This window comes from Arvicola amphibius, chromosome 4 (genome assembly GCF_903992535.2).
Source record: "Arvicola amphibius chromosome 4, mArvAmp1.2, whole genome shotgun sequence".
Classification (NCBI taxonomy): Eukaryota; Metazoa; Chordata; class Mammalia; order Rodentia; family Cricetidae; genus Arvicola; species Arvicola amphibius.
Genome location: NC_052050.1, coordinates 5998515 through 6026008, shown reverse-complemented (window position 1 = coordinate 6026008; position 27494 = coordinate 5998515). Strand labels below are relative to the sequence as shown.

Sequence of the window (27494 nt, the reverse complement as noted above, 5' to 3'; positions counted from 1 at the left end):
GTCAACAGATGCTGCGGCTCCTGGGAGATGGATCCCTGCAGCCCTGGCAGGAGCAGACCATTGGCACGTTCCTGATACGGAAGGCACAGCACCAGCCTGGACTGCGGGATGAGCTCTTCAGTCAGCTGGTGGCCCAGCTGTGGCGCAATCCAGACGAACAGCAGAGTCAGCGTGGCTGGGCCCTGATGGCGGTCCTCCTCAGCTCCTTCCCCCCGACACCTGCCCTGCAGAAGCCGTTGCTCAAGTAAGGGATTCAGCGGATGGGACTCTTGTAAAGTGGAATCCACGTACCCCATTGAGCTTGCAGCAACCCTGTGCTGTCCCCACAGATTTGTATCTGACCAGGCCCCCCGGGGCATGGCAGCATTGTGCCAGCACAAGCTCTTGGGTGCCCTAGAGCAAACACCGCTAGTTCCCAAGGCCTCAAGGGCCCACCCACCCACGCAGCTTGAGTGGAAGGCTGGATTGCGGCGGGGCCGGATGGCCCTGGATGTGTTCACATTCAATGGTGAGGTCTGCCTCCCTTGGTCAGTGGAGCCGGCCCTGGCCACCACTGTCCCTAGCCTCCTCCTGCCCTGTGACCCTCATGTCTCCCTGCCCTATCTGGGGTGGGGACAGTGACCACTTCCTATCAGGGTGTAGCCTTCTGTCCCTCACCCTCCCACTAACCCTCATAGAGGAGAGCTACTCTGCAGAGGTGGAGTCCTGGACCACGGGAGAGCAGTTAGCAGGGCGGATCCTCCAGAGCAGGTAAGGGGAGCCTGACTACTGACTGTTGCCCCCGTCCTCACGCTCCCTCTGCTTTCCACTGCATGGTCCCCCAGGGTCGGGATGAAAGCTTTTCCTCAACGAATAGAAAGGGAAGGTTTTAGGGTAAAGGGGAGGGCTCCAACGGAAGCTTCCAGAGAGAGAGAGAGATTCTAAACAAGAGAGGGGCCGTGTGACAGCATAAGGCCCAGATCCTAACTCTATAACAAATGAGATATTAGAGCGTGGAGATCACCAGAAGGATTTTGAGGTACAAATAGGAACGCAGTCTAAGGCTTCTGAGCGAGGCTGAGCGCCTGGCACACACCTGGGGTGGGGACGTCATCCGGTCATCAGAAGACAATCACCCTCGACTGACTCACGACCTCTACTCCTGAAGGATGTCATCTGCCCACACCTCTCCCTGATGTCTCACTCTTGTCCCACCTAGAGGCCTGGAGGCGCCCCCTCGTGGCTGGTCTGTGTCACTGCATTCTGGGGATGCTTGGCAAGACCTGGCTGGTTGTGACTTTGTGTTGGACCTGATTGGCCAGACTGAAGACTTCGGAAACCCAGCTGGTTCCCGCAACTACCCCATCACTCCCTTTGGTTTGTAGGTACCACCCATCTGCCTTCTCCCCAGATGGTCATCCTCATAGCCACCCTGCCCCTGCGTTGTGTGGTGCATAGATGTTATTGGTGAACCAGGTCTCTCACCTAAACTTCTGCACCCCTCTTAGCAGTGACTGCCACAGTTAGTCCCCTTAACTAGTCCCAATTTCCTGCAGAGCTGAGAACATCCCTCCAGCCCCTGGTGTTCAGGCTCCCTCCCTGCCCCCAGGACTCCCTCCAGGTCCAGCCCCAACACTGCCCGGCAGCGGCCCCCCAGGTAAGGCACACTGAGATTGGCAGGGTGCTGGGAATGGGCCCAGAGGTAGATGCAGCAATGTACCCTTGCCCCACAGGTGAGGCCAGGAAGCCGGGAAGTCTCGATGGTTTCCTGGACCACATCTTTGAGCCGGTTCTCTCCGGGGGCTTCAGTGTGAGTAGCCTCCCCTCTGGCTCCTTTGCTTTGGTGCTGGGGCGTGGCCACCCCTTCTGTTTCTCCCAGGCTCTAGCTCTGACACTGAATATTTGTGCCTTCAGGATCTGGAACAAGGCTGGGCCCTGAGTAGCCGTATGAAGGGAGGGGGCTCCATTGGGCCCACCCAGCAGGGTTACCCCATGGGTGAGTACAGGTGGTGTCTCTCTAGGGCTTCCCAGGCCCAAGAGCAGGGGTAGTCTGAATCGCCGCAGGCAACTGAAATGGGCATTCTGGCTGGTACCCCAGAGGGCAATGCTTTTCTCTGCCTGGAGCTGGAAGGAGGAGGAGATATGTGGGGCCAAGTTTGAATGGACCTGAGAGACCCTTTTCCCTTAGTGTATCCAGGTATGGTGCAGGCACCCAGCTACCAGCCAGCTATGATGCCCGCACCAATGCCCATGATGCCAGCCATGGGCGCAGTCCCAACCATCCCAGGTGAGGCTGGGTAAAGGGCACTGGGAGAAGCTTTGGGGGCTGAAGGTGGGGGAAAGGTCCTGCTGGGAGTCCAGGTGGCACTTGGGATCAAGTCTGGCAGGGCGGTGGTGGTGCATGCCTTTAAATCCCAGCACTCGGGAGGCAGAGGTAGGCGGATCTCTGTGAGTTCGAGGCCAGCCTGGTCTATAAGAGCTAGTTCCAGGACAGGCTCCAAAGCTAGAGAAACCCTGTCTCAAAAAACAAAGCAAAACAAACAACAACAAAGAGTGAAGTCTGGTCATGGCGCCTAACCTGCTCTGGAAATCCGCTCTTCGCAGCCATGATGGTCCCACCACAGCCGCAGCCTCTGCTTCCCAGTTTGGACTCAAGGCAGCTGGCGGTACAGCAGCAGAACTTTATCAACCAGCAGGCAATGATCTTGGTAACCACCGTGGCTGGGCCATGGGACTGACTGGGGAGTGTGGGCACAGGGGCCAGCGGAGGCTCTTACTGGCCGGCCTCTCCTTTCCCTCAGGCCCAGCAGATGACGACCCAGGCCATGAGCCTGTCTCTAGAGCAGCAGAACCAGAGACGCCAGCAGGGGGCTCAGGCCTCAGTGGCTGCCTCCCAGGCTCCACCCTCTGTCACGGCTCCCAAGCCCCAGAAGCTGACTGCCCCCCAGAAGACGCTAGAGAGTCACCCAGAACCTTTGGATGTTTGCTTTAGAGTAAGGAGCAAGGCTAGGCAGAGTTCTGGGTCTCGGTCTGATGTGGTGGCAGGGAAGGTACCAGACCTACCAAGATGAGACACTGGGAAGGTAGGAAGGACTGGTCCAAGAAGCCATCAGAAGACGATGTTGAAAGGATGGGGCCGTGGCTGACTGGGGCTGCTCTTCATTTCCTCTTCTGCCAGGAGGACACTCCAGAGGAAACTGAAGCCAGGCCTCAGCGCCCCAGGAGCTTCCAGCAGAAACGGGACTATTTCCAGAAGATGGGTGAGGGTGGCCGCCATGTGGAAATGTAACTGATGCCTGCAGCCTGGGGAGGGGAGACCACACTCTGCTCCCCTACAAGTGTGGCCTGTCCAGGAGCCCAGATACGTAGGCCCTTATCCCTATATAACTAACACCAGTGACAGAGAAGGCCGTCTGTGGCGTTTATAGGGCAAGAGCCAATCAAGGTGAAGACAGTGAAGCCTCCGGTCAAGGTTCAGATCCCCCAGGAGGAGACAGAGGAGAGTGAGGAGGAAGAAGCAGCTGGTAGGTGTGGTGGGCTGCGGCTCCTCTGGCTCCAGTGTAGAAACCCTGCTCAATTGTCTTTACTCTTCCTGGCAGAGCCAACCCCGCCACCTCCTCCCCCAGTTGTGAAGAAGCCATTGAAACAAAGTAAGCCCAAAGTCGTGAGGAAAGATGAGGCGGAACCAGCAAAGAAAGAAGCGCCCACCAAAGACAGAGTGCCCACCCAGGACAGAGCGCCCACCCAGGACAGAGTGCCCACCCAGGACAGAGTGCCCACCCAGGACAGAGCTCCCACAGTGCACAGCTCCAACTCCACACCCCAGCGCCCGCAACCCAGCAGGGAAATTCGCAACATCATCCGCATGTACCAGAGCCGCCCAGGCCCCGTTCCTGTGCCGGTACAACCCACCAGGTGGGCCCCAGGGGCACGTGGCCAGGGCTGTTTCTCTCCGCAGGCCATCACCCTGTGCCTTAGTAACTTTCTCATTCTTCCACAAGGCCTGTAAAAACTTTTCAGAAGAAAAACGACCCTAAGGATGAGGCTTTGGCAAAGCTGGGAATTAACGGTGCCCACTCGCCGCCATCGGTGAGCTCCCCGGCCATCTTCTGCAGGGCATGGGCTAGGATCTGTCCAGAAATCCCGGGCTAAACCTGGGGTTTCCTGGGTAACCTGGCCTTGACTCTAACCCGTGCCTTTTCCTGCAGACGATGTCTCCTGACCGGGGCAAGGGCTCCCCACCTGTTGTGGCTCCTCGACCCAAGACTCGGCCACGACTTGAGCCCTCCCTATCCATCCGGGAAAAGCAGGGACCCCTTCGGGACTTGTTTGGCCCACATAGCCCAAGTCCATCCGTAACTCCGGCACCCCCACCTCCACCTCCACCAGCACTTCCATTGTCTCTGCCTGAGGAACCCAAGACCCGTTCAGTGGAGTCTCGTGGTGAGGAATCCGTGTTTCCCGTGTTGAGTCTCTTGAGTTGGTGGCAGAACTCATGACAGCCTCTTGGGACCCATGACAAAAGTCATCCCTATCTGGCTGAGGCCAGCTGTTTGGGCCTCTGGACTTTGGAGCTTGGAGCCCTGGAGTCCTCATTCCTATGCAGGGCAGGGCTGAGGCACCCCGAAGCCTGCCTGGCACTAAAGGGCTGACCTCCACAGGGTGTTGTCCTTGATGAAGACCTGACTAGTGTTTTCTTCTTTGTTTTTTGGTGGTGGTGGGGATCTCGGTGGCTGCAGTAAAGGTAGCCAGGGACACTAAGAAAAACTCAGGGACAGAAATGAAGGCAGGAGTTGGTGCCAGAAGTTGGCAGCCGAAGCGTCTGGAGACTGAGAAAAACAGAAACATAAGGGTCTCTGGTAGCCTAGTCCCAGGTCCGTCAGCCCGCATCTAAGCGTCTAAGGCTCTTCTCTCCCTCTGCTAGCCCTGACGGAGCCCATGGAGGACCGGGGGATCTCCACTCAGCTCCTCGCGCCGTCTGGTAGCGTGTGCTTCTCCTACACAAATGCACCCTGGAAGTTGTTCTTACGCAAGGAGGTGGGCACGGGGGTCGGGCCTCAGCCTTTTGGGGTTGGCGGGGCAATAATGGCCAGTGTGAGATCCTCACTTGAAACCCCAACACATCCCCTTCCCCGTGAACCACTTTTCAAGATTGGTTTTCTGGGAGGGCAGAGATCGGCTGGCCAGGTCACAGCCTAGCATGATCTTGGCTCTTTCTGTCCTGCACTTAGGTGTTCTACCCCCGGGAGAACTTCAGCCACCCCTACTGTCTCAGCCTTCTCTGCCAGCAGGTGAGAGCCTGGTTCACACACCAACCTGCCACCCCCACAGACAAGACTGCATCCCGGGACCCTCTCTCAAACCTAGTTGACAGGAGAACAGCTGGTACTCAGCACTTCGCCTGCGTGCAGAGTGCCTGCCTCAGAGTCCTTGAAAAAAAAAAAAAAAAAAAAAAAAAAAAAAAAAAAAAGGGACAGTGATCAACTTAGTTTTGCAAATGAGAGGTCCAAGCAAGGGCTGTGCGTCACAGGTTCTAGCACACATTAGGTGCTTTATAAATGGCGGCTGCTACTCGGTCAATTTTGGCAGCTGGTACACTCTGTCAACAGCAGCAGACCATTGTGCCAGAGGAAGGAGTGAGGTGGATGTGGGAAGGACAGGGGAGAGCTGTAGGTTTTGGACATGAGTCTAGGATCTGGGAGCCTTCTGTCATCCCGTGTACCCCCCACCCTGGTCCCACCCGTGTCTCTAGTAGGACCCAGCTAGCACTGCCAGGTATGTAGACACCACCACTGGGCCTTCTGCCTCTCTTCCATTGCACACCCATAGCTGCTATGGGTGAGCTCTGGTTTCAGGGCCTGGCACTGACCAACTTTGTTCCGCCTCCAGATCCTGAGGGACACCTTTGCAGAGTCCTGCATCAGGATCTCCCAGGAGGAGCGGCACAGAATGAAAGACCTGCTGGGTACGGGTCCCGGGAGCTGGGGTGTGGGGGCGGGCTAGACCTGCCCTGAGGGGAAGTGCCGTGGGAACACGGATATCATGGATCCTTCCTGCCCACAGGAGACTTGGAGGTGAGCCTGGACTCCCTTGACACTGCTGAAGACACCATCAAAAAACGCATCGTGGTGGCCGCTCGAGACAACTGGGCCAATTACTTCTCACGCATCTTCCCAGTCTCGGTCAGTGATGCTGGACTGGACTTAGGGAGTGGGCACAGCTCAGCTCTGGACCCCAGGCATCTGGGCAGTGCCAGGAATGACTGACACCCCTGTCTACCTGACAGGGCGAGAGCGGCAGTGACGTGCAGCTGCTGGGTGTGTCGCACCGGGGACTGAGGCTGCTGAAGGTGACCCAAGACCCTAGCTTCCACCTGGAGAGGCTAAAGACACTCTGCTCCTACAGGTGAGCTGGTCCAGACAGAGCCCGGACCGGGTGGCAGGGTGGCCTCCAGCTCACGGCCTGACTGTGCACACAGCTTTGCTGAGGTGTTGGCTGTGGAGTGTAGCGGCAGCTCCACCCTGGTGCTGTCACTGAAGAACGAGCAGCTGATGCTGCACACAGCCCAAGCCAGGGCCATCGAGGCCATGGTGGAGCAGTTCCTGAGTGAGCTCAAGAAGGCAAGTGTGGGCTAGCCCGCCCTGCCTGGCCTTCCTGGGCTGAGGCTAGAGTTTTGGCTGGGTCCCGGCTGGGAGGACATGCAGGGCAGGCAGCAGACCGTCCACCTGTCCGCAGGACTCTGGCTACGTCATAGCTCTGCGCAGCTACATCACTGATGACCACAGCCTCCTCAGCTTCCAGCGTGGGGACCTCATCAAGCTACAGCCAGGGGTCTCTCCAGAGCCAGGTAGTCCCCAGGGCTGGCAGAGGGAGGCTGCCAAGCGGCAGAGGGGGCGAGGTAGGTGAACCACCATTCTGCATTGCCTTCTAGGCTGGCAGTTTGGCTCTGTTGGAGGCCGCTCGGGACTCTTTCCTGCCGACATGGTGCAGCCAGCTGCTGCTCCGGACAGCTCCTTTTCCCTGGGACAGAGAAACAGCTGGCAGCGCAAGAGTAAATCACGGCAGCTGAAGGAGCCAGTTCAGGAGGTGAGGAAGACAGAAGAGGTGAAGGAGTGAAGGCCTAACTAGGAGTCTCGGAAGGAAAGAGCAGGGCTACCTGGCTCGCTCGGGTGCGCTGCTTCCTGTGGCCTGGTGGGCAGCGCTCAGTGCGGTCTATCCTTTGCCATCTCCTGCCTCATCTCCCCGGCAAGACTTGTAATCCACAGCCTCTGACTCTGTGGTGCTTAGTTCACTGTCTCCATAGAAGATGCTTAATAAATAATCGTGGCTTTCCTGGCTTCTGGTGTCAGTCCTCTTGGGTCTTAACGGGTACGGGGACCAGGCGGTAAGAGTGGGAACAGGGCCTCTGGGTTAGGTGGCGGGTGGGCACTGGGGTGGTACCAAATTTCCTGTGCTCCCAGCGCCCCACCCATCCCAGGAGCCAAGAACCCAGCGAAGGCTCAGAGGCCACCTCGTACACAGCCTACAGCTCCCTGTCTACTGACTCCCACAGTTACACCATGCAGGAATATGCCCTGCGCTACTTCCGGAAGCCTCATACCTCGTGAGTGCTCTGAACCAATCTCTGTGCCTATCTGCCCTCAGTGGTCCCCAGTACAAACCACAGAGCCACCAGGTCATTGCTCTTACCACGGGCTTCGTGGCATGGGACAAGGGCCGTCTTTCCCTCTGCCCTCCACAGGCCGACACAGGAAGGTAGAGGTGCCAAGAAGAAGGCTGCAGCCAACCTGATCCAGTACAGCAAGGTAAGGGGCCAGGTCGGGAGGAGTCCGGGCCAATGATCTGCCTTCTGACTCCCATGGCCCTAGATTCACAGCTAAGGCTCTTTGGCCACAGGACCCCATCCAGGAATCCCTCATCAGTCTCAGCGATGAGGACATGAACAAGAGGGCTGTGGCTGGCTTTAAGGGTGAGTGGGCACCTGACTCCTTCCTCTTTGAGCTCCCCCTGGATCAGCCCATCCTCCAGCATAGGAAGCCTTCTCCACCAACTGTGACAGCTGGGGCAATTGATGGGTTCAGCTGACACTGGCATCCTAGGGTTTTCCCTGAGCCTATTTCCTCAACAAAGTTAGAGCTGATTGTCCTGCCTGGTGTGTATGCGTTTGGAGAGGAAGGGGTCAGAGGTCAGGTGGCCTGGACAGGGGCAGCACAGGTCCGCCAGGCCTTGCTTACCGTGCTGCATATCCTGCCGGCAGCTCTGATGCAGTTTATGGGGGACCAGCCTAAGCCCCGGAACACGGATGAACTGGCTCTGCTCTATGAGCTGCTGAAGGTAAGAACTGTGTGCCAACCCTGAGCACCCTTCCTGCCCGCCTGCCTGGGCCAGAATGGCCCGTCTAGAGTTCAAGGCCAGCCTGGTCTCCAGAGTGAATTCCAGGACAGCTGGGGCTACACAGAGAAACCCCATCTTGAAAAACCACACACACACACACACACACACACACACACACACAGACACACACACTCTATTGCTACTGGGAGTTTCTCCCTTGTTTCAAAATACTTGATCTTCTGTCAGGAGGGGTGGCACACACCTTTTTAATCCCATCACTCGGGAGACAGAGGCAGGAGGATCTCTAAGTTCGAAGCCACCCTAGTCTATAGAGTGAGTACCAGGACAGGCTCCAGAGCTACACAGAGAAACTCTGTCTTGAAAAACAAAATAAATAATTTAAAAATAAGTGGCGAGCTGGGCTGGGCAAAGGCTGTCAGGTGGCGAGTGTTGGGATGTCACTTTCATTCATTCATTTTTTTTTAATGTGTGGTTTTTCAAGACAGGGTTTCTCTTTGTAGCCCTGGCTATCATGGAACTCACTGTGTAGACCATGCCCGCCTTGAGCTTCTAGAGATCCACCTGCCTCTGCCTCGTGGGTGCTGGGATTAAAGGCGTGCGCTACCATGGCCCAGCCAGGTAGCAGTGTGTCTAAAGACAGGCCCCTAGTTAGCCACCATGCACAGCAGCCCCTGGCTCTACTGTCCTGTCCCTCTGCCTTACCCACTCACTCCTGTCCCCACAGCTGTGCCAAGAGGACCTCAGAGATGAGATGTACTGCCAGGTCATCAAGCAAATCACAGGACACCCTGAGCCGTGAGTGGGGCTTGTGGGGTAGGGGGCTCGGGCAGGAACGCACTATGGTCTGGCCAGTCTGAAACCCAGCTCTACCCCGCAGGAAGCACTGCACTCTGGGCTGGAGCATCCTCAGCCTCTTCACGGGCTTCTTTGCACCCTCCACCACTCTGATGCCCTATGTGACCAAGTTCCTGCAGGATTCCAGCCCTAGCCAAGGTGCCTGGGTTGGGAAGAGGGACTTTCAGGCTGAGAATGCCCTGCCAGTTAAGGGGCTGGGATACACCTGTGACCCCCATCATTCTCTACAGAACTGGCCCGAAGCAGCCAGGAGAACCTCCAGCGCACAGTTAAATATGGGGGGCGCCAGAAGCTACCACCACCGGGTGAAATGCAAGCTTTTCTGGTATTAGGACTCTCCTGGAATGGGTGGGTGTGGCTAGAAGCGGAGAGCCGGGACCTCTGATTGCTGGAGACTAACCTAACCCTACAACTTACCTGACAGAAAGGGAAAGTGCTTCGTTTGCTTCTGATTCATCTGCCTGGGGGTGTGGACTACAGGACAAACATAGAGACCTTCGCGGTGAGCAGGGGCTGCCAAGGAGAGAGGCTATGTGCCTATGCGCGGGACGCCAGTCTCTACCCTCCTGTCCTGTCTTGTACCCAGGTGTCAGGGGAAGTCCTGCAGGAGCTGTGTGGACAGATGGGCATCACAGACCCGCAGGAAGTGCAGGAGTTTGCTCTCTTCCTCATCAAAGGCGAAGGTGAGCCCAGGGCCCCAGCCACTGACCTCTCCACAGGAACGTAGACTCTGGGCTGGGACAGAATTCAGTTGGACAGTGTTCAATTTTGGCATGGGTCCCCTATGCAGGTGAGCTGGTTCGGCCACTGTCACCCCATGAGTACCTCAACAGTGTAGTGACAGACCAGGACATGAGCCTGCACAGCCGGCGGCTTGGCTGGGAGACCCCGCTGCACTTCGACCACCCCACCTACACCGAAATCCACTACAGCCAGGTCGGTCCCAGCCCAGAAGCTGCTGATACTAAGGGAGAGGTCCTGTCTAGGCAACCTCTAGATGCCCTTCCACAATGACGCTCACTCGGTGGCAGCTGGAAGGGATGGGGCATGAACAAGTCTGAGTCTCTAAGAGCCACCGACTGTTGGGGAGGTCATGACCCAACAGGCCCCCCACAACCCTCCTCTCCTCAGGTGCTTCGGGACTACCTGCAAGGGAAGCTGATGATCAGTGCCCAGGAAGATGCTCAACTTGCCCGGCTGGCTGCCCTCCAACACCTCAAGAAAGCCAGCAAAAGTCCACCATCGGAGTACGTGAAGTCAGCTCAACCTCTCTTGCCAGCCCTCCCCTCCCCCAAACCTAAGGGCTTCTCCAGCCTCCTACCTCCCTTCTCCCAAGGCAACTCCACAACTCCACTTAACCTTTCCTGGTCCTAACCAGATAGGCCTCCTTTGGTGGATGCCTGTCTTCTCTGCCCCTCCCCACCCTGCTCCTGAGCTATGAGCTAGGCCCTGGGGGTCCTTATCCATAGTAGGTGCCAGGTGGTCCGTGGTCACAGGCCCAAGTGACCCAGGCTGTGTCCCGTAGGCAAGAGCTGCTGGCTTACATCCCCAAGCCACTGCAATGGCAGGTGAACATGGCCAGCATCAAGGGCTTAGTGAGCCAGGAGCTGAAGCAGATGCAAGGATGCAGCTCACTAAGAGCACAGATGGACTTCATCGGTAGGTCCATGTGAAGGGACAGGTGGGCGTGCAGAGGCCTCGGTGCCCAGTCACCCTTCATTTGCCCTGGGGAGATCTGCAGCAAGGACTCTCGTCCTGTCCCTCTACCCACAGAGACCACGGCCCAGCTGCCCCTCTTTGGCTACACTGTGTATATGGTACTGAGAGTGAGCAAGCTTGCTCTTCCGGGACCTGTCCTCCTGGGACTCAACCGCCACCATCTTGTCCTCATGGACCCCAGCTCCCAGGTAGGTAGAGCTCCTGTTCTCATGTTGGGTCGGATCCCGAGTCAATCTCATACCATGCACTGCTGCCCCAGCGCCAATCTCTGTTGTATCTGCTACCCCAGAAACCCTGCTGCTCTATCCCCTTGAAAGACCTGCAGCGGCTCCACCTGCTCAGCCCACTGCAGGACGATGGGCTCCCTGGCCTGGAACTCAACTATGGCTCCGCTGATAACCCCAAGACCATCTGGTTGGAGCTGCCCCAGGTGAGGGTCCGAGACTTCTGTAGTCCCCAGGAAATGCTTCCTCAGCACAGTGGCTACTGGTCTCTGTTGAGGAGCAGTGTGGGCAGGGGTGGTGGGGGTGGGGAGAGTACTGACCCATCTTTGCCTGGCAGGCCCAGGAGCTGAAGCACACCATTGTCTTCCTGATGGAGGAGGGCAGCATGTCCTCCACACAATGGCCAGGCCTCGGCTGAGGAGCTGGAGCAAAGGCAGCAGAGTCTCCCTGAGCAGTCTGCCTTGGATGTTGGGTGGTTCTCGCCCATCTTCGCTGCCTGGCCCTGCCCTGAAATTTCCTGCAGCACAACCCCAAGTGAGGGCCATGAGGCAGGGGTTGCCACAGCGACATCAACTGGGGAAGCGAGCAGACACATGCCCTCCGAGGTGCACTGAACCCAGAGCTGGGGCTGTAGGAACTTGGCCTGGGCATCTGATGTCCTGCCTGGGGAAAATGCCCACTCAGCTCTAGGGCCAGCACCGGGCCTGGATGAAGCAGCTTCGGCACAAATAAAACGACTGTGTGTGAACATGAGCGTGTATCTCGAGCAGACTTTATTCTTGCAAACATGTCAGTTGGGTCTGGCCTTCCTGAGCAGCAGATGGGCAGGGCCTGGAGCCTAGGATCTCAAGTAAGAAGAGGGCAGACACTCAAGGGCAGAAATGGCCTCGCCCTGGCAGGGGACTTGAGACAAAGACGAGAAGGTCACTGTTTTTCTTTGGCGGCAGCCGTACCATCTGAACCATCTAATCTGAGGCCCTGGCCATGAAGGTCAGGAGGAGCAGGCAGAGAGAAAGGATGATGGGTTTTAAGCAGGAAGGTGACCTCTGACCTTCCACTGCGTGTCTAGTGACATCTCTACAGTGTGGTTTGGTTGGGGGAAGGGATGAGGAGGAGGACCCTGAGAAAGTTGGTGCCTCTGGCACGGGCCTGCCGACCCTGTTCAGTCATCTTTGTGGGGCACAGAGGCCACGCCAGTCAGCTTCACTCTCACACCGGGCCCGATCATGGAAAAACTGCTTGATGAGGGTCTGGGCCTCCTCCCTCACTGCAGATAGCAGGACAGGACAGAGAGAAGGTAAGGACCGGCCTCCTGGCAGCCGTCCTCCACCCCCACCATGCCTTCTGGCCCTGGCCGGGTCGGCACTCACCACTCTTTCCAGGAGAGGCCTTCTGAGCCAGCAGGTGTGAGAGGTGGCGGGCAAAGCCTTTAAACAAGTCCTGCAAGGAAGGGAGGAGGACAGAGCCCTGGAGCCACCACTGCCAAGGGCAAGCCAGCCAGCCAGGGTGGGCAGAAGCTGGCCTTGGCTCAATGGCCTTCTCTGCCCTACCTCATTCAGGGTGCACATCCCTGGCCACCCCCAACCCCTGCCTTGACCCATATCCTCCAGGCCCACGCACCCTACCTTGGATATGAACCTGCCCTCCTTATAAAAGGGGGTCAGGTACCTGACCACAACAGTGGCAGCCTCCTTCACGGAGATGCCTGGAGCTGAGAGCGGGCAGGGCTCTTGAGCCGCTTTATTCTCGGTGCTGCTATCATTGGCCAGGGCACTGCCCTTGGCCTCCGCCAAGATGGAGGACTGTGTTGAGGGGCAAAGCTTCTTCTGAGTCCTCTCTGAGCTCTCCTGGATAGGGTCACAGCATGGACAGATCACTTTGGGGCTCCCCTTTACAGGCTCCACCTCCCTTCTGGAAGGAAGCCTGCACCTCAGCACCAGGAGCCTTCCCCCAGCCCATCCCACCTGCTGCTAGGGTGTGAGAAGTGATCTTCCCTGACCTCCTCCTCACCACGCACCTCCTCCAGTACCTGCTGGGGTCTGGGCCGCTTGCCTGCCTGAGTTTCCTTTAGAGGACTAGGCTGACCTTCAGGGCAGTTCTGGTCTTGGAGTGAGCAGGGGCTGGCCGGAGGGAAGAGCAGCATCAGAGGTCTGGGTCTGGCTGCGCTCTCGATCCAGGCAGCCCAGCAGGACCCACCGTGAATGAGCTGTACGCTTCAGAGGCCCAGGCAGCAAAGGGGTCAGATGCTGCCACAGCTGCCACAGCATGAGGGTTCCCGGACACGGAACTCTTACCTTGGTCCCTCCCCAGGACACTCAGTCTGTCCTGGAGTATTCAAATGCCCCTGGGCTCCAACTTCTGCGCAGTCCTCTGGCACGCCCCCACAGGGTGGGCTTTCTGTTCTTTGACAGAAGAATCGAGTGATGTTCTGGGAATCCTTGAGGGCTGCTGCAGCGAGGAGCTGCTGTTTCTTGCTGGCTCTAGCCTTGGCACTGCCTTTTGTCCTCCTCTCAGGCGAGGGCTCCCCACAGTTAGCACTACTTCCAGGAGCCTCTCCTTGGTAACCAGGGAGGGGCTCGTTCCTGTCTTCATCTTGAAGGACACAGTCCCAGCCTGGGGGATCCTGTTCACCTTCCAGCACAGCCTCAGAGGCTTGTTTCTGGATCTGAGACTTCCCCAACAGTTCTGTGGCTGTCTGGAATGGGCAGGAGCCTTTGGGGAAGCCAGCTCCTACTCTCTTGGGTTTGAGCTGTGAGGAGAAAGAGGAAGAAGTCAGAAGGCTCAGGACCCAGACCACCCCACGAACAGCTGTGGCTATGGCGAGAGGCTCTCAGAAATGTGGGAAGAAAGAGCTGAACAGGACTCAGGTAGGAGTCAGGCTGATGGGAGAAGAGGCCACGACCGACAGACAAATACAGAGATGCTCTGTGGCCCTTCCTGACATCTGGGTTGGGCACGGCTATTGCCGGGAGATGACAGGAGGCTGTCCCACCGGAGGGCGAAGCAGAAGTGGAGCCTCCCTGGGAACCTGGACACTGCTCACCGAGTAAACATGGGAGGCTGGCGGGATGTCATAGTCATTGGGCTCCGAGGGCTCAGCCCCAGCACTGCAGCTCTTGGTGCCACCTTCCATGTCATAGAGATGACCATCCTTGGAGGCCTTGTGGATCTCAGCCACCTAAAAGACAGGCAGGGAGATCAAGGCACCCACAAGCTACTGCTCAGCCCCAGTCCAGATGCCCCAGTCCTGCTGCGCATTAAGTGGAGTGGGTGCTAGGGAAGCGCTAGCTCCCACTGGGATGGCCACAACACCTCCACGGAGCCGAGAAGGAGCTTCACCGCTGTCAGGGGCTGCAGGCCAGCGGCAGCAGGTGGCTTCTGAACAGGAGAGGCTGCCTTGTCCTGTCCTCGGACTATGAGCACGCACTGCCTGCTGGCCTCCTTGGCCCAAGCCTACCTTCTTCAGAACGCTGGCCTTGTATAGGTTGACCATCTTGGTGTTTCGGAATGCCCCATACTCCAGCTCCACAGCCTTGGCCTGCAGGTCAGCTCTGTGAGAAGGAACGAGAGCAAGACAACAGGCAGGCCTGAGTCCTCTCCTGCGGTCCTCCTGGTTTCTCTTCAGAGACCGTGGGCTAGCCTCAGGGCCTGGTGAGGATGGGCACATGGGTTCTGAGCAGGCTTCTCTAAGTAACCTATGGCTCACTGTCCTTCAGTGGCCTCTGGCAGTCTCTGGTAAGGCTGCAGGGACTGGGAGCCATGGAGTGGGATGGATGACAACCTGCGGAGAGGCATTCTCTGAAGGAACAAGCCTCGGTCCTCCCTCCCCCTGGAGCTCTTGGACACTCACCCGTCAGAGGACCCTGCAGCCTGGTGATTACTGCTCAGCGCCTCCTCCAGAAGTCGCAGGCAGTGCTCACGGGCCTATGAGGAGAGTGAGGTCCTGGTCACCCACCTTCAGGGTCAGGGAGGGGCCCTGAGAGCAAGTGAAGAGGTGTCCTTCTCGTACCTTCACTGTGAGCTTAGGGATCTTCCTGCTCGAAGCCTCTTTCAGGGGACAGTCTTCATCTGAAAGAAGGGCAGAAAGGGCTTTCTGCTTGACCAGTCTCTGGAGCCCCCCAACCCTCACTGAGCCATCCACTGTTCACAACCAGGAACAGCACCCAAGCTCCTGGGGGCATTTCTGTACCAACCTGGGGGTATGAATTCTTCTATCTTGGGCTCTTTGCCCTGGAAGACAGACAGCATGAGGGACCATGAGACATCCTGCCCTGCTGCAGGGCAGCTCCTACTGAGGTGGCGAACAGGGGACTATCTAGGGCCTTGCATGGACCACTGTGTGCTGGTTATTTTTTAGGGGGTGGGAAGGATACATTGGAGACAGGGTTCACTATGTCGTCCCTGGCCTTGTCTCAGACCCACCTACCTCTTCCTCCCAAGGCTAGGATCAAAGCCATGAGCCACCATGCTGGCTTAGGTTTTTTTGTTGTTGTTGTTGTTTACTTGACAGAAACTAGAGTCATCTGGAAGAGGGAACCTCAACTGAGGAATGGCCTCTAGCAGACTGGTCTGGGGAGGCATTTTCTTACTTGATGTGGGACAGCCCAGATTACTATGGGTTTTGCTATTCCCGGGCCAGTGGTCCTGGGCTGTACAAGCTGAGCAAGAGAGTGGCACTCCTCCATGGTCCCTGCTTCCGTTCTACCTCCAGGATCCTGACCCGAGCTCCTGCCCTGCCTTCCCCTGATGCTGGACGGTGATGCGGAAAGTGTCAGCCAAATAAACCCCTGCTTCCCAACTTGGTTTTGGTCACAGCACTGGAAACTAACAGAACCACTGAGCCCTGTCACGGTCTCTGCCACCTTTACCTTGCGCAGGCTCATCTGCTTCTGATAGAAAAGATTCCATTGTCGCTTGTGGGCCTCATCTCTGCCCTCATCGCCGCTCCCTCCAGAACCTTCATCATACCTAGAGGACAGGCGAGGTGTGAGCAGAAAGGGTCGGGGCTCTGCTCTTCCCCGATCTTCTGGCACAGCATTAAAGCTCAGGCCCCAGGAAGAGTCCCACGCCACACTGCACAAGGCGACCTTGGCCTGGCTAGGGCCAGCGGGTGCGTTCCGCTGTCCTCACCTGCTGAAGCCCCCGTAGCCTCTGCGACCTCCCTCATACAGCTCAGGGTCGAAGTCGTCCCCCTGGAAGGGCCTGATGCAGGTATTGCTCCAGCTGCTGCTGCGCTCCAGAGCATCAAGCTTCTTCCTTACAGCCGCAGGATTCTGGCAGTGGTCACAGCCTTTGGCGCAGGCAGGAGGTGAATCCCCAAAGTACTTAGCAATGGCAGCATGGCGGCACCTACAGTAAGCAGTGCCAATGGGATCGGGGCTGAAGCAAGCAATGATGTCTGCCCAGTCTCCAAACTCTGATCCACTATCTAGTACCACTCTTTTTTTTTTTTTTTTTTCGAGACAGGGTTTCTCTGGAGCCTGTCCTGGAACTAGCTCTTGTAGACCAGGCTGGTCTCGAACTCACAGAGATCCGCCTGCCTCTGCCTCCCGAGTGCTGGGATTAAAGGCGTGCGCCACCACCGCCCGGCTAGTACCACTCTTGATACTTCATACCTTTCAAAGCCCTTCCTAGATTTGTTCTATGTGTATCAGTGACCTCTGGTGCCTGAGGTCAGGACTTGTTCCAGATGGGTTTTGTGAGCCTGCAGAGGGTGCTGAGAACTGAACCGGGGTTCCCTGCAAATACAGTATATGCTCTTAACCTCTGAGCCATCTCTCCAGTCCCTGTTCTGCACCCTTTTATTTACAGGGGCTTTGTGGAGCATCACCTGGGGCTTCCCATTGCAAAGCTGGGCCAGTGAGATAAAGCAGCCTACCTATAGTCATGCACTGGGTGACTGGGGGTCGGGATGTGAACCTCATTCTGTTCTGTGAGCTCTGGGACCCTGCTCTTCCCTCTCCCCGTACTGCTGGAATGCTCTGGTGAGCTGAGGCTCTGGCACAGATACTGGCTCTGCCACCATGGCTATGTCAGTGAGAAAACATTTCACCCTTGAATCCCAGGGCCTTTCCACTTACGCTGCTGGGGGCGCAGTGGTACAGCAGCATGGTGGGGTCGCCTCACAGGCTGTGAGCACTGCTGGCATGCACTACAGGGATAGTCCTCACTGTGGGGAAGGGAAGGACAGGAAAGGGCCATCCCATCCAAGTGCTCTGTCTGCTCGGCTCTTTTTCTTCCGTTATTTAGAGGCAGGGTCTTACTATGTAGACTGGGACGGCTTCAACCTCACAGAGATCCGTCTGCCTCTGCCTCCCAAGTGCTGGGATTAAAGGTGTGTGCACCACACTGGTGTTTCTCTGTTGTTGTTTCTTAAGCTTGGGTCTCACTATAGCTCAGGGTGGCCTTGAACACATGCTTCAGATTCCCCAGTCCAGGGATCGCAGGCATGAGCTAGTCTTGATCTTTCCTTAGAGACCTCTAGCTCCTCCTGGCCCCCTTCGGTGAGCCCTTTTGCTCCAGGCCAAGGGATGCCCCTGGCACGGCTCCTAGAGTGGCAGTTCTCAATCCTTTGGGGCTTGGGTGTTCCTTTCAGAGGGGTCACCTAAGACCATCAGAAACATATTTACATTTTTTTAATATTTATTTATTTATTGTGTATACAGTGTTCAGCCTCCATGCCTGCAGGCCAGAAGAGGGCACCAGATCTCATTACAGATGGTTGTGAGCCACCATGTGGTTGCGGGGAATTGAACTCAGGACCTCTGGAAGAACAGTCAGCGCTCTTAACCACTGAGCCATCTCTCCAGCCCAGATATTTACATTTTGATTCATGAAAGTAGCAACATTGCAGTTATGAAGCAGCAATGAAAATAATTTTATGGTTGGGGTCACCACATGTATTAAAGGGCCTCAGTGTTGGGAAGGTTGAGAACCACTGTCCTAGAGACAGCAGTTCTGAGAGCGGCTATCACGCCTAGTCACTGCTGAACCCAGCCGGTCAGGGAGACACAGCCTCACTAGAGCGTCCCCTCTCACCTATTCCCAGATGTTCCCCTTGGGGTAACCACTCTGCCTGGCGCAGGAAGCTCGGTCTGTTTTCTGACCCCAGGCTGAGGCCCTGGGAGTGGCCGGCCACTGTTCTAGGGTCCTTACCAGACAGTCTACTGCTAGGAGTGTGGTACGAGGCTGGGGAAGCAGAGAGAAGACACCAGAGGCAGGGCCGTCTGAGTGCCCAGTCTAAAGACAAGAGCTGGCAAAAATTCCTTTAACAGAGCTCATCTTAGTGGGAGTACTCTCTGGGGATCTGACCCCAGAGAGCAGCCAACTGGAACACAAGTCCCTAAAGAAGCAGGGTCCCTTCGGGGCTGGAGAGAAGGCTCAGAGGTTAAGACTGCTCTTCCAGAGGTTCTGAGTTCAATTCCCAGCAACCACAAGGTGGCTCACAAGCATCTGTAATGAGGTCTGGTGTCCTCTTCTGGCATGTAGGCATACATACATGCAGGCAGTACACTGTACACATAATAAATAAATCTTTAAAAAATAAAAGGGTCCCCGAAGCCAAGTGACAAAAGCAGAGGCAGCCACTGGGGGCTCCTGCAGCTCCACTAACACTGAATATATGGCAACTGTTCCTTCCCTCTGCTCAAGACTTGCTGTACAGAGGTGGCCTGTTCTATCTCTGGTGCTGTGGCCATACGGTTGCTGACACCCTGCCCACCCCAGCTCTGACTCACTGGGGTTCTGTGCTCAGATTCAAAGGTGTCCATTGACTGCAGGGCTGAGGTCAGTTTCTCCCCATCAGCTGGGTGGCAAGACAGTCAAACGTTAATGGGTCTGGCCGCTGGAGAACAGGGCCGGGAGTGTGTGGAGCCAGCTAGGCAGAATGAGACCAATGCTGTCCCACTGTCCTTTCTGTTAGGCCTTTCATCAAAACAAGCCTCTCCTCAAAACAAGCAGGCTACTTTTAAGGTATTTAGGATCCTCAGATTTCCAGCAAGATGCCTCTGGGTACTGAGCGGCAGCAGTGCCACACCAGAGGGCGAGTGCAAAGCTTGCCGGCTTGCTTGGGTGGCCCCTTAGCTTCTGTTTTTCTTCCTGGGAGAGGCCAGAGGGAGCAGCTAGGGAGTGGCCCAAGAGACAGACTGGGGTGGTCAGGAACACAAGCCAAAAAGGCCATCCAGAGGGTGGTACTCCTCTCTTCCCCCAGCAACCTCAGACTGAGCCCCCTGGGGTTATTTCCACAGGGAACCACAGCCAACCACTAGTGTCATTAGCCCAGCCTGTTTCCACAGGGAACCACAGCCAACCACTAGTGTCATTAGCCCAGCCCTCAGGCGGGGCAGAGCAGAGCAGGGGAGGAGTAAGTGAGGGAGCGTTTTTTTGGGGATCCTGAGAGTAGAGTGGACCTCCTGGGCAGGGAAGGCACTGGGTGTGAAGTATAGAACCCTCAGGGGAGGGCTCCTCTGGCTCCTCCTCACAATGGTAATATGACACCTAGATCTCCAGGGCAACCAACAACAAAAAAGCCGAAGCTGGACAGCAGCTGGCTGTCAGCAGCCAAGAGCTCCTCTAGGAGGTGCCTGAGTGAGAAGCTGCGGGCAGGAAAAGCGGCAGCGCTGGTGAAGCCGTCAAGGTGGTGGCAAAGGACTGAGAGGAAGCACATAACAGCTCTCTTCTTGGGTACCTCTTCTTGGCTCCCCAATATCTGAGCTCCCAGGTAAGTGACACAGGCCAGAGGTAGCAGGGTGCAGAAGAGGAGGGAACGGGCAGTCAGCATCTTGTATCTCCCACAACTTACCATGAGTTCAGAGAGGAACATTTTGGGGGATACATTGGGCCACTGTCCTACCAGGAACTAAGTCACCTCCTGTATACACCTGAGTTCTCTCTTCTTTTGGGACAGAGCACTAGAGAAGGGGGATGTCCTGCCACTTATTGTGTATACCAGGGAGCTGGGGGCCTGCTGACTTGACACATTAAGTCTTTTCTATTCAGTGAGCTTAAAATAGGACCTACATACCCACTGAGCCTCCATTTGCCCAAGGACTAGGGCTGAGCTCTCCCTGCTTCTGAAGGCTCAGGACAAGGCTGCCTAGCCGGCTCACCGGCCCCAGACCGAGACGAAGCTGGAGCAGAACTGCCTACTTGGGGCCCAGACGAAAGCAGCAGCTTCCTCGTCTTCTGGGGCTCTGACCTGCTCATTGCTACATTTCCAGCTCAGGATTAGCCCAGGGAGGAGTCTCCACACCCACTTAGGTTCTGGGGATCCCCCAGGTCCTCCTTTGGCCATGATCTCTGAAAACCGAATGAAAGACATGCATGCCTGATTCTAAGCCCAAGGCTGAGGGGGGATGGTGACTGCACGGATGAGGATGGGGACGACCAGGATTCTACTCCATGCCACACCACTGGAATGGCGACCCTGGGACGTTCTTCGGTTCATTCTTTGGACAGCACAAGCACAGCCTTCCTGGGCAGGGAAGCTGCTCAGCCCTCCTGCCTTCTGTCCTCACACCAGGGTTCAAGTCCCCAAGAGATGTTCCTTCCAAAGCAAACAAGCTATTATCCAGTAAGAAAAACATCATCCAGGTTTGGAAGGCAAGAAGGCCCAGTATCTTTGGCTTAGCAGAGGGAGTGGGCTTTGGTCTGTGCAGGGCTGGGAACCTAACTCCCATGGTAATAAAAGTGGAGCATGGAGGGGACTAAAGTCACAATGGCGACAGCACGTCAGGAAAGGTGAAGGGGGCATGGCAGTGAGCTGTTAGCCACCTGGACCCCAGAGGCAGGAAGGTGACCGGCACCCACAAAACCCTGGCTTCTGTAGTCCCTGAGTCAAAAGGGAAGCCCACCCAGCTTTATGAATGCAGATTGAGGAGCTCGCTTAATTTCTACCGTCCACCAGAGCTCCCCCTGTTCTGGGAAGCTCAGGGGCCAGGGCAGCAGGACCACTCATTTCTGATTTCAAACTGGAGCCCCACAGAGACGGAGTCGCTCAGACACTCAGCATGGCACACAGTGGACATCTCCGCCCTGCTGGTCAGGCCGCTGGAACCCTCAGATCTCTCTCGCATATCTACTGGCCATACCTCATTCAGGATGCTTCTCAAACACGACAATATGCTGCAGGACCCACTATGACAAAATGACAGGGTACAACAAGATGCCCTTTGGCTCTGCAAGCCATCAGTGACAAATGACACTGCTTATCAGGCACAGACACACTGCCTGCCCTGTGCACGTGGCAGCTGGGGCTAACTATCAGGTTTACAATGAGGAAGTGGAGAAACTGCGGGACCAGCCAAGTTGCAGTTGTCTGGCCTACAGGACAGCCACTTACTCTACAGCAAGAACCTCAAAGCCACCTGTCACACAAAGGAATGCTAGTCAGTCCCCCCAGTCTGTTGTTCTAGCTCTCCCTGACCATTGCCTGTAACCCAGCCAGGAGCATCCTCCAAAGATTCCAAGTGCTATGCAGGCAGCCTGGGCAACAGGTGGACCCAGGGGCAGCCAGGGCTGTTCTCCACGGGAAGCTACCACTTCCTCTACTGAAGATGGCATTAAGAGACTCTCTCTAGTCCCCATGTTCTTGATCGAAACATATGGTTGAGAAAGAACTGGGTAAACGTGGGATAGAAAGCCCAGGAAACACACAATTACCAGTAGCTCTGCTCTGTTTTCCCCAAACTTAGGGGGTTATCCAGTCAACAGGGGCCAGCCCCAGGGCTCCCACTCCCCCTGACCACAGCTGGGGAACAAGGTCACCTAATAACCACTGGTTATATTGGGCACCAGGAGTCTGTTGGCCCTGCTTTAAATAGCCCACTGGGAAGACGCCTGGGGAGCTGCCGGAATGCGCCTCTTTCCTCTTTGGAGAACAAGACCCCTTTGCCCCCCCTCCCCCGTCATGTGCTTGTTCTGTTGGTCAGAGCTTAAAATAACAAAATTATCAACTGCCAAGCAAAGAGTTCCTCTTCGGCCCTTTGAGGGCAGAGAGCCATACCTAGCAGCCCCACTTCTGCTGGTAAAAGGCAAGACCTGGCAGGCAGCCCCAGGCCACCTCCTAAGGTTGGCATGGTGGACAAGTCCCACCTAGTTTCCACTAGGCACAGCTACGTGGCTGTCCATAAGAGGTGTTCTAGCAGAGCAGAGCTCTGCTGTAGTGGGCAGGAGTCTGTAGTTCTCCAACTTCACAAGCCAAGCAGAGTGCAGGGAAGAGTGGCAGGAGAGAGAAGCTGGGAGTAACTCTGCTAGCTGGAACTTTAGACCAACAAATTCTGACCTCCCTGCGCAGCAGGTCCGACCCCGAGCCACTGCCATCTTCCCTGGAAACTGGACATTGAGACCTTCCAGCTAGACCTAGGGTCCCAACCTTGCCAACCCTGCCAAGCAGGTGCCTTCCCCCCCCAACTCCCGAGTCTCTCTCTCTTAGGTCTTTGGGTGTGGTACACAGAAAGCTCTCCTGACCACCAACCTCCTGCCCGCTTCTGCTTTTAAGGAGTGTCTCCACTGGGCTCGTGAGGCAATGTGGGCACAGTGCCAGCCAGGCTGAACAGGCCAGCTCAAACACAGATGAAGAGGGAGGGTGAGAGGCAGCAGCCCTGGTTCTGAACCATATGCACACCACTTCTGTGGGGTGGGAATGATGCAGAGGTCCCGACAGGAGAGTGGATGGATCACTTTTGCAAGCACATACTAGCTGCAGCGTCTTTGGTCTGACCAGAAGGAATGTTCTGTTCACATCAGCAGGACACACAGATCTACTCGTTTAGTGACAGATAACAGTGCAGTTCTCAAAAAGCCTGGCGTGCCCCACTGTGGTGGTGAGGAACTGATAAAATTGATGTCCCCGGCTCATAAGAGGTGATATTGAGTGTGCACAGCTCATGGGCTTCCAAAGAGCTATGGCCTAGTTCGTATGGTCCGTGACTCAGGGGCTCAGCTGAAATGGGCCTCCGTAAAGAGTGCAGGGGTAGTAGGTGGTGCATGGGCTGGGTCCATCCTTGACTTCCCTGGCCCTGTTAGTCCCCACCCAGAGAAAGTTCCTGCAGCCAGGCCCCTCCCAAAGGCCTCTCACCTCAACAACACAGAGATAAAGAGCCTGTAAGCACAAGAGGGGGAGGGGTAAAAAATAGCGAGGTGGTGACAGATGCCTTTAATCCCATCTTGGGAGGCGGAGGCAGGAGGATCTCTTGAGTTTGAGGCCAGCCTGGTCAACAGAGTGAGTTCCAGGACAGCCAGGGCTGCTACACAAAGAAACCCTGTCTTGAAAAGCAAGCAAATAAAACACCATTTCTATAAAGAGCGATGAGGTTAGAGAAGGTGCCACAAGGCTGGGGATGCGGCTCTGTGGTACAGGACTTGCCCTGGCGCCCATTCCCCAGCAGCACAAAAATGACAACAAAACGTGAACAACAAACTCAGAGAAGGCACCATGTGCTTCACAGAGAGGAAACCCAGCGGCTGGCAACTGTGATCCAGTTCCTGAAGAACTGTGAGGGAAGAAGGGCAGCCAGCCAGGGCCTCTCATTCTCAGAGACTCAGGCAGAGACTGCGCAGCACAAGGGCAGTGAGGATGACCCTGTCCCATGACCTTCAAGGGAGTTTAGGCCTGCTGTGTGCAGGCAGGAATGCTGGAAGTGACCAGTCTCACAGACCACAGCAGAGGGGACCTGCCCAGTTGAAACCAAGGCCAACATGGCAATCACCAAAGACACAAGCCCCTGGTCCCCTGCCCCCATCCCTCAGGAAGAACCAGTTTGGATGCTTTGGCACAAGGCTGTCCCGGTTCCTTCTCACTCACAGGAGCTGATGCTCAACGGCTCCAACAAGGAACTCAGCCGAGAGCTTTGTCTAGGCCCTCTCTGGAAGCCGTGGCCAGCCTGACTCCAGTCAGGCCTTCTCTGGTTAGAACAGGTCCAGCACTCCAGGAGGGGAAGAGCTGGCTGACCTAGTCCTAGAACTCCTGCCCTCATCTGAATGATAGCCCCAGGGAATACTGTGTGACCCCCTTCTTCCTTACCTGACAAGAACGAGTAAAGAAAGTGGCTTGGTAGCAGAGGAGAGTCCTTAGGGACTCAGCATCACATCCTTCAAGGGACAACCCCTCCCTCAGTTTTTGCCTATAGCTGATCCAGCTAGGGTTCCCATAAACCTGTTCCTGGAGTCTGATTCCCCTCCGACACAGAATCCTGAGGCTTGTCTTGCCACCCTAAGGCCATCTTGGGGAGGTACCAAAATGCTGAGTGACCCAGAGGCTGGCCAGGGAGCTGTGTCAGCTGGGGCACCCCAGTCAAACCTGCTATTTGTGTCTCAAGACAAAGGAATGCAAGAGCCGAGCCCCATATGAATGGGCAGGTGAACCGTCATGGGCTGCGGCCATCTGGTGGCCTCTCAAAGGCTCTCCGGGTCACATCTGTCACAAGCTGCACTGGCCCTGGGCAGCTCCCGGCAAGTGTGGGCTGAGGGCTACCCTACCATTGAGCAGAGTTCCTACGACTGTCTGTCTCCCTCTGCCTGGGATCCACCAGCGGTGCAGGGCTGAGACTGACAAACCTGTTCTGCAGGCTATGGTGGGAGAGGCTGCTTCCCCAGAGCTACCTCCCAGCTCATGAGCAGTTCCACAGGGACTCTACGGTGCTGTCTGTGTTGTTACAGAACACAGGAGCCCTAGCAACATGGCAGCCACAGACTTTAAGGAGGAGATTCGCTCTGTGGGTGAGAGGCTGCTGCTGAAGCTGCAAGGACTGCCCCAGGCTGAGCCCGTGGAGCTGGTGGCCTTCTCTATCATCGTTCTTTTCACAGGCAAGTGGGGCACCTGGCTTCTGGCCCTTTAGCCCTGTCCCCTCAGCGTCCTATGGGCTCTTCCTGATAATCGGGAGACCACGCCATGGTGCTGGCTGGAAGGTTGGGAAGTAGAGAAAGCGGTGTCCCAGGGAAAGCTAAGGCAGTTGCTAGGCAGTGCCGGGAGCTGGATACCACCAGGTATCGACCACGAACTGAAAGGAGTCAGGCTTGGGCAGTGGAGCCAAGAGACAGACAGGACCCTGTCAGCCACTCTGGTCTTTGTAACCACTGCTCCAGACTGGGGGCGGGGCAGGTCCTTTGGAGGGAAGGTGGGCATCCCTTCCTCCCCTAGCTCTTCAGCCCTGGACCATCCTCTCCCTTCAGCTACGGTCCTGCTGCTGATGCTGCTGGCCTGCAGCTGCTGCTGTGTGCGCTGCTGCTGCCCCAACAGGAGAAGCAGGAAGATCCTCGTGCAACCCATAAAACCCAGATGAGGGATAGCAGTGTGATGACCCAAGAGAAGCTGGACAGGAGCCTTCCCGAACTGTGACATAGACTATCATCCTGACCACTTCTGGCACTGAGTTCTGGCACTGCCCAGGTGACAGACAGGGTAGACATCTGGAGCCTTATCACGGAAACAAGTGTTGTTCACTCTCCCGATGGACACCAGCACTTAGAGAAGTCAACTGTTTTGAAGACCCAGGAAACCACTGAGGGCTTCTGCTGTATTTTTGAGGAACCCCATATTTTGAACAGCTCATGGTTGTGGGGAGGCTGGCCCTTGGGCTCTGCTGATTTATGCCAAAGAGAAGTAAACTGATCAGGGACTTTGTGCAATTTACTAAACTCCAAGCCTCCGTCTGAAGGGGAGGGAACAGGTCAGTATTCTAGCTGAAATTTGCTTACTTCCAAGTAAAGCTTTTTTGGTTACGTGTTTACGAGGTGTCTGGCTATGCATATTTATGCGCAGGTGGCTCTGTGCGTCAGGACAGCATCAGAGCTCTAGGGGCAAGGCCAGTGACTGACTTTCTTTCTAGGCTACTGCTCTTGGTGTGCCCACGAAGGCTGGTAAATCACACAGGAAGGAAGGCCTCAGAGACATCAATGCTGCACGCAGGACCAGTGCAGGGCTACTGGCAACATTGCTACTAACAGGGCTGCTTCCAGAGTCCCACTCTATTGAGTGATGGAGGCCAATACCCTAGGACAGGTGCTGAGCCCAGGAATGCCACGAATATTTCCTGTTGTCTGTATCCCCCACACTAGCACCTTCAGGTCACTGGGTCCTCCCACATTTCTTCAGGCTATTGTACTTGTACCCCAACCCTTCAGCCCTGTCCCTATCTGTGTGCTTACAACCTCAGCTGACCAATGCTCTTAAGCTACGCTTCCTTCTGGTGAGATGGACTAACCCTGGCACCTGCTTCCCGCGGTATGTTAGGAGTGTAAAGCAGACAGCCCAAGTCTAGCCCAGTGCTAGACATGCTTTAGAAGCTCTGCAATTAGCAACTGCCATTATTTGCCCCTCTAAACAGGCTAGCCCAGAGCACAGTGGACCCACGTTAAAGAACGGTGCTGCTGAAATGCCACCATGCCGCCTTCCCTGCACGTTACTGTCTTCTAGACACACAGCTACAAACCAAAACATGAAATGTGCGGAGGGGCACAGACACGTAAGTCTCCATACATGCCAATAGGGCCAGGACTGGCTCCAGTCACTCCCACTTCTGTCACCTAAGTCTGTGCAGCAGAGTTCAGCCTGCCTTGAAAACAGGTCACAGTAAGGGAAGTCAGCCCCTGCCACCTCCAGCTGGCAGCCTAGGCTATACAGGCAGGAAGGCCGACAGGAATTCTTGCTAGCTGGTTTGACTACCTGGTAGCCACAGACTTGCCTGACAGGTTTGAGTTATTGAAACCAAGAAAGGAGGTGTTTCCAAACAAAGAAAAAGAAATCTAAGAAACCACCTGTCCTCGGCCCCTAAAATTGGAATTCAGAGTCAAACACGTCGTTAATCCCAGCACTCTGAGAGGCAGAAGCAGGTGGGCCTCTGTGAGTTCCAGGTCGGCCAGGGCTACTTAAGACCCCTTCTCGGGGCTGGAGAGATGGCTCATCGGTTAAGAGCACTTGGGTTCAATTCTCAGCATCTACTTGGCAGCTTACTGTCTATTACTCCAGGTACAGGGAATCTGACACCCTCACACAGAAATACATGCAGGCAAAGCACCAATCACTGTTTATAAAAAAAAAAAAAAAAAAACCAAATGAACAACAACAAAAACTTTATCAAAAACAAAAACAAAACAAAAAATACCAAACCAACAAGAAAACCTGAATGATGCTAATAAAGACAGTTAAAATCCAGAGGGCTAGGCCATGCTGTGTTGCCTTTAAAAAAATTTAATGGGGGAGGCTGGAAAGATGGCTCAGTGTTTAAGAGCACTGGCTGGTCTTCCAGAGGTCCTGAGTTCAATTCCCAGCAACTGCATGGTGGCTCACAATCATCTGTAATGAGGTCTGGTGCCCTCTTCTGGCCTGCAGGCATACGTGCAGACAGAATACTGTGTATATAATAA

General features: G+C 55.8%; 3 protein-coding genes across 5 annotated transcripts in view; 2 read left to right on the top strand and 1 right to left on the bottom strand.

The window, feature by feature from the left end:
* The window catches only part of Myo15b (myosin XVB), a 34537-nt gene extending 22784 nt beyond the window's left edge, over positions 1–11753 (top strand). The window contains 38 exon segments of the mRNA XM_038327524.1: positions 9–244; positions 330–508; positions 678–750; positions 1199–1360; positions 1536–1636; positions 1713–1789; positions 1894–1975; positions 2168–2266; positions 2584–2687; positions 2781–2972; positions 3158–3239; positions 3408–3512; positions 3579–3894; positions 3981–4068; positions 4188–4422; positions 4904–5016; positions 5211–5270; positions 5869–5944; positions 6043–6161; positions 6266–6384; positions 6458–6599; positions 6715–6826; positions 6911–7065; positions 7440–7582; positions 7721–7784; positions 7876–7948; positions 8237–8313; positions 9059–9129; positions 9212–9327; positions 9420–9514; positions 9614–9691; positions 9776–9872; positions 9980–10125; positions 10321–10436; positions 10715–10848; positions 10963–11096; positions 11198–11338; positions 11470–11753. Of these exon segments, the coding sequence (XP_038183452.1) occupies positions 9–244; positions 330–508; positions 678–750; positions 1199–1360; positions 1536–1636; positions 1713–1789; positions 1894–1975; positions 2168–2266; positions 2584–2687; positions 2781–2972; positions 3158–3239; positions 3408–3512; positions 3579–3894; positions 3981–4068; positions 4188–4422; positions 4904–5016; positions 5211–5270; positions 5869–5944; positions 6043–6161; positions 6266–6384; positions 6458–6599; positions 6715–6826; positions 6911–7065; positions 7440–7582; positions 7721–7784; positions 7876–7948; positions 8237–8313; positions 9059–9129; positions 9212–9327; positions 9420–9514; positions 9614–9691; positions 9776–9872; positions 9980–10125; positions 10321–10436; positions 10715–10848; positions 10963–11096; positions 11198–11338; positions 11470–11550 (4593 nt within the window). The 3' untranslated portion in view covers positions 11551–11753.
* Positions 11754–11888: 135 nt separating this feature from the next.
* Recql5 (RecQ like helicase 5) overlaps positions 11889–27494 on the bottom strand; it is a 39728-nt gene continuing 24122 nt past the window's right edge. Inside the window, exons 8-20 of one of the 3 annotated variants that reach the window (XM_038328271.2) lie at positions 16263–16481; positions 16001–16100; positions 15326–15362; positions 15142–15200; positions 14983–15056; positions 14590–14683; positions 14176–14310; positions 13764–13881; positions 13427–13529; positions 13150–13252; positions 12758–12979; positions 12503–12572; positions 11889–12399 (exon numbers count right to left, since the gene is read on the bottom strand). In XM_038328271.2, coding sequence (XP_038184199.1) covers positions 12299–12399; positions 12503–12572; positions 12758–12979; positions 13150–13252; positions 13427–13529; positions 13764–13881; positions 14176–14310; positions 14590–14683; positions 14983–15056; positions 15142–15200; positions 15326–15362; positions 16001–16100; positions 16263–16481 — 1435 coding nt within the window. In that variant the 3' untranslated portion in view covers positions 11889–12298. Of the gene's footprint in view, positions 12400–12502; positions 12573–12757; positions 12980–13149; positions 13253–13426; positions 13882–14175; positions 14311–14589; positions 14684–14982; positions 15057–15141; positions 15201–15325; positions 15363–16000; positions 16101–16262; positions 16482–27494 lie in introns of all 3 variants that reach the window. The other 2 variants (XM_038328269.2, XM_038328270.2) reach the window with 2 other exon arrangements.
* On the top strand, positions 19630–25512 carry Smim5 (small integral membrane protein 5). Its single transcript, XM_038328272.1, has 3 exons — positions 19630–19851; positions 24789–24935; positions 25302–25512. Exons 2-3 carry the CDS (start codon positions 24809–24811, stop codon positions 25409–25411), a joined length of 237 nt encoding a protein of 78 aa, XP_038184200.1. The 5' UTR covers positions 19630–19851; positions 24789–24808; the 3' UTR covers positions 25412–25512.

Excerpts from the sequence above, each read along its gene's own strand:
- Smim5 (XM_038328272.1), top strand. The coding sequence starts at position 24,809 with ATGGCAGCCACAGACTTTAAGGAGGAGATTCGCTCTGTGGGTGAGAGG. Across the intron at positions 24,936-25,301 it reads TATCATCGTTCTTTTCACAG|CTACGGTCCTGCTGCTGATG; the intron begins GCAAGTGGGGCA and ends CTCTCCCTTCAG.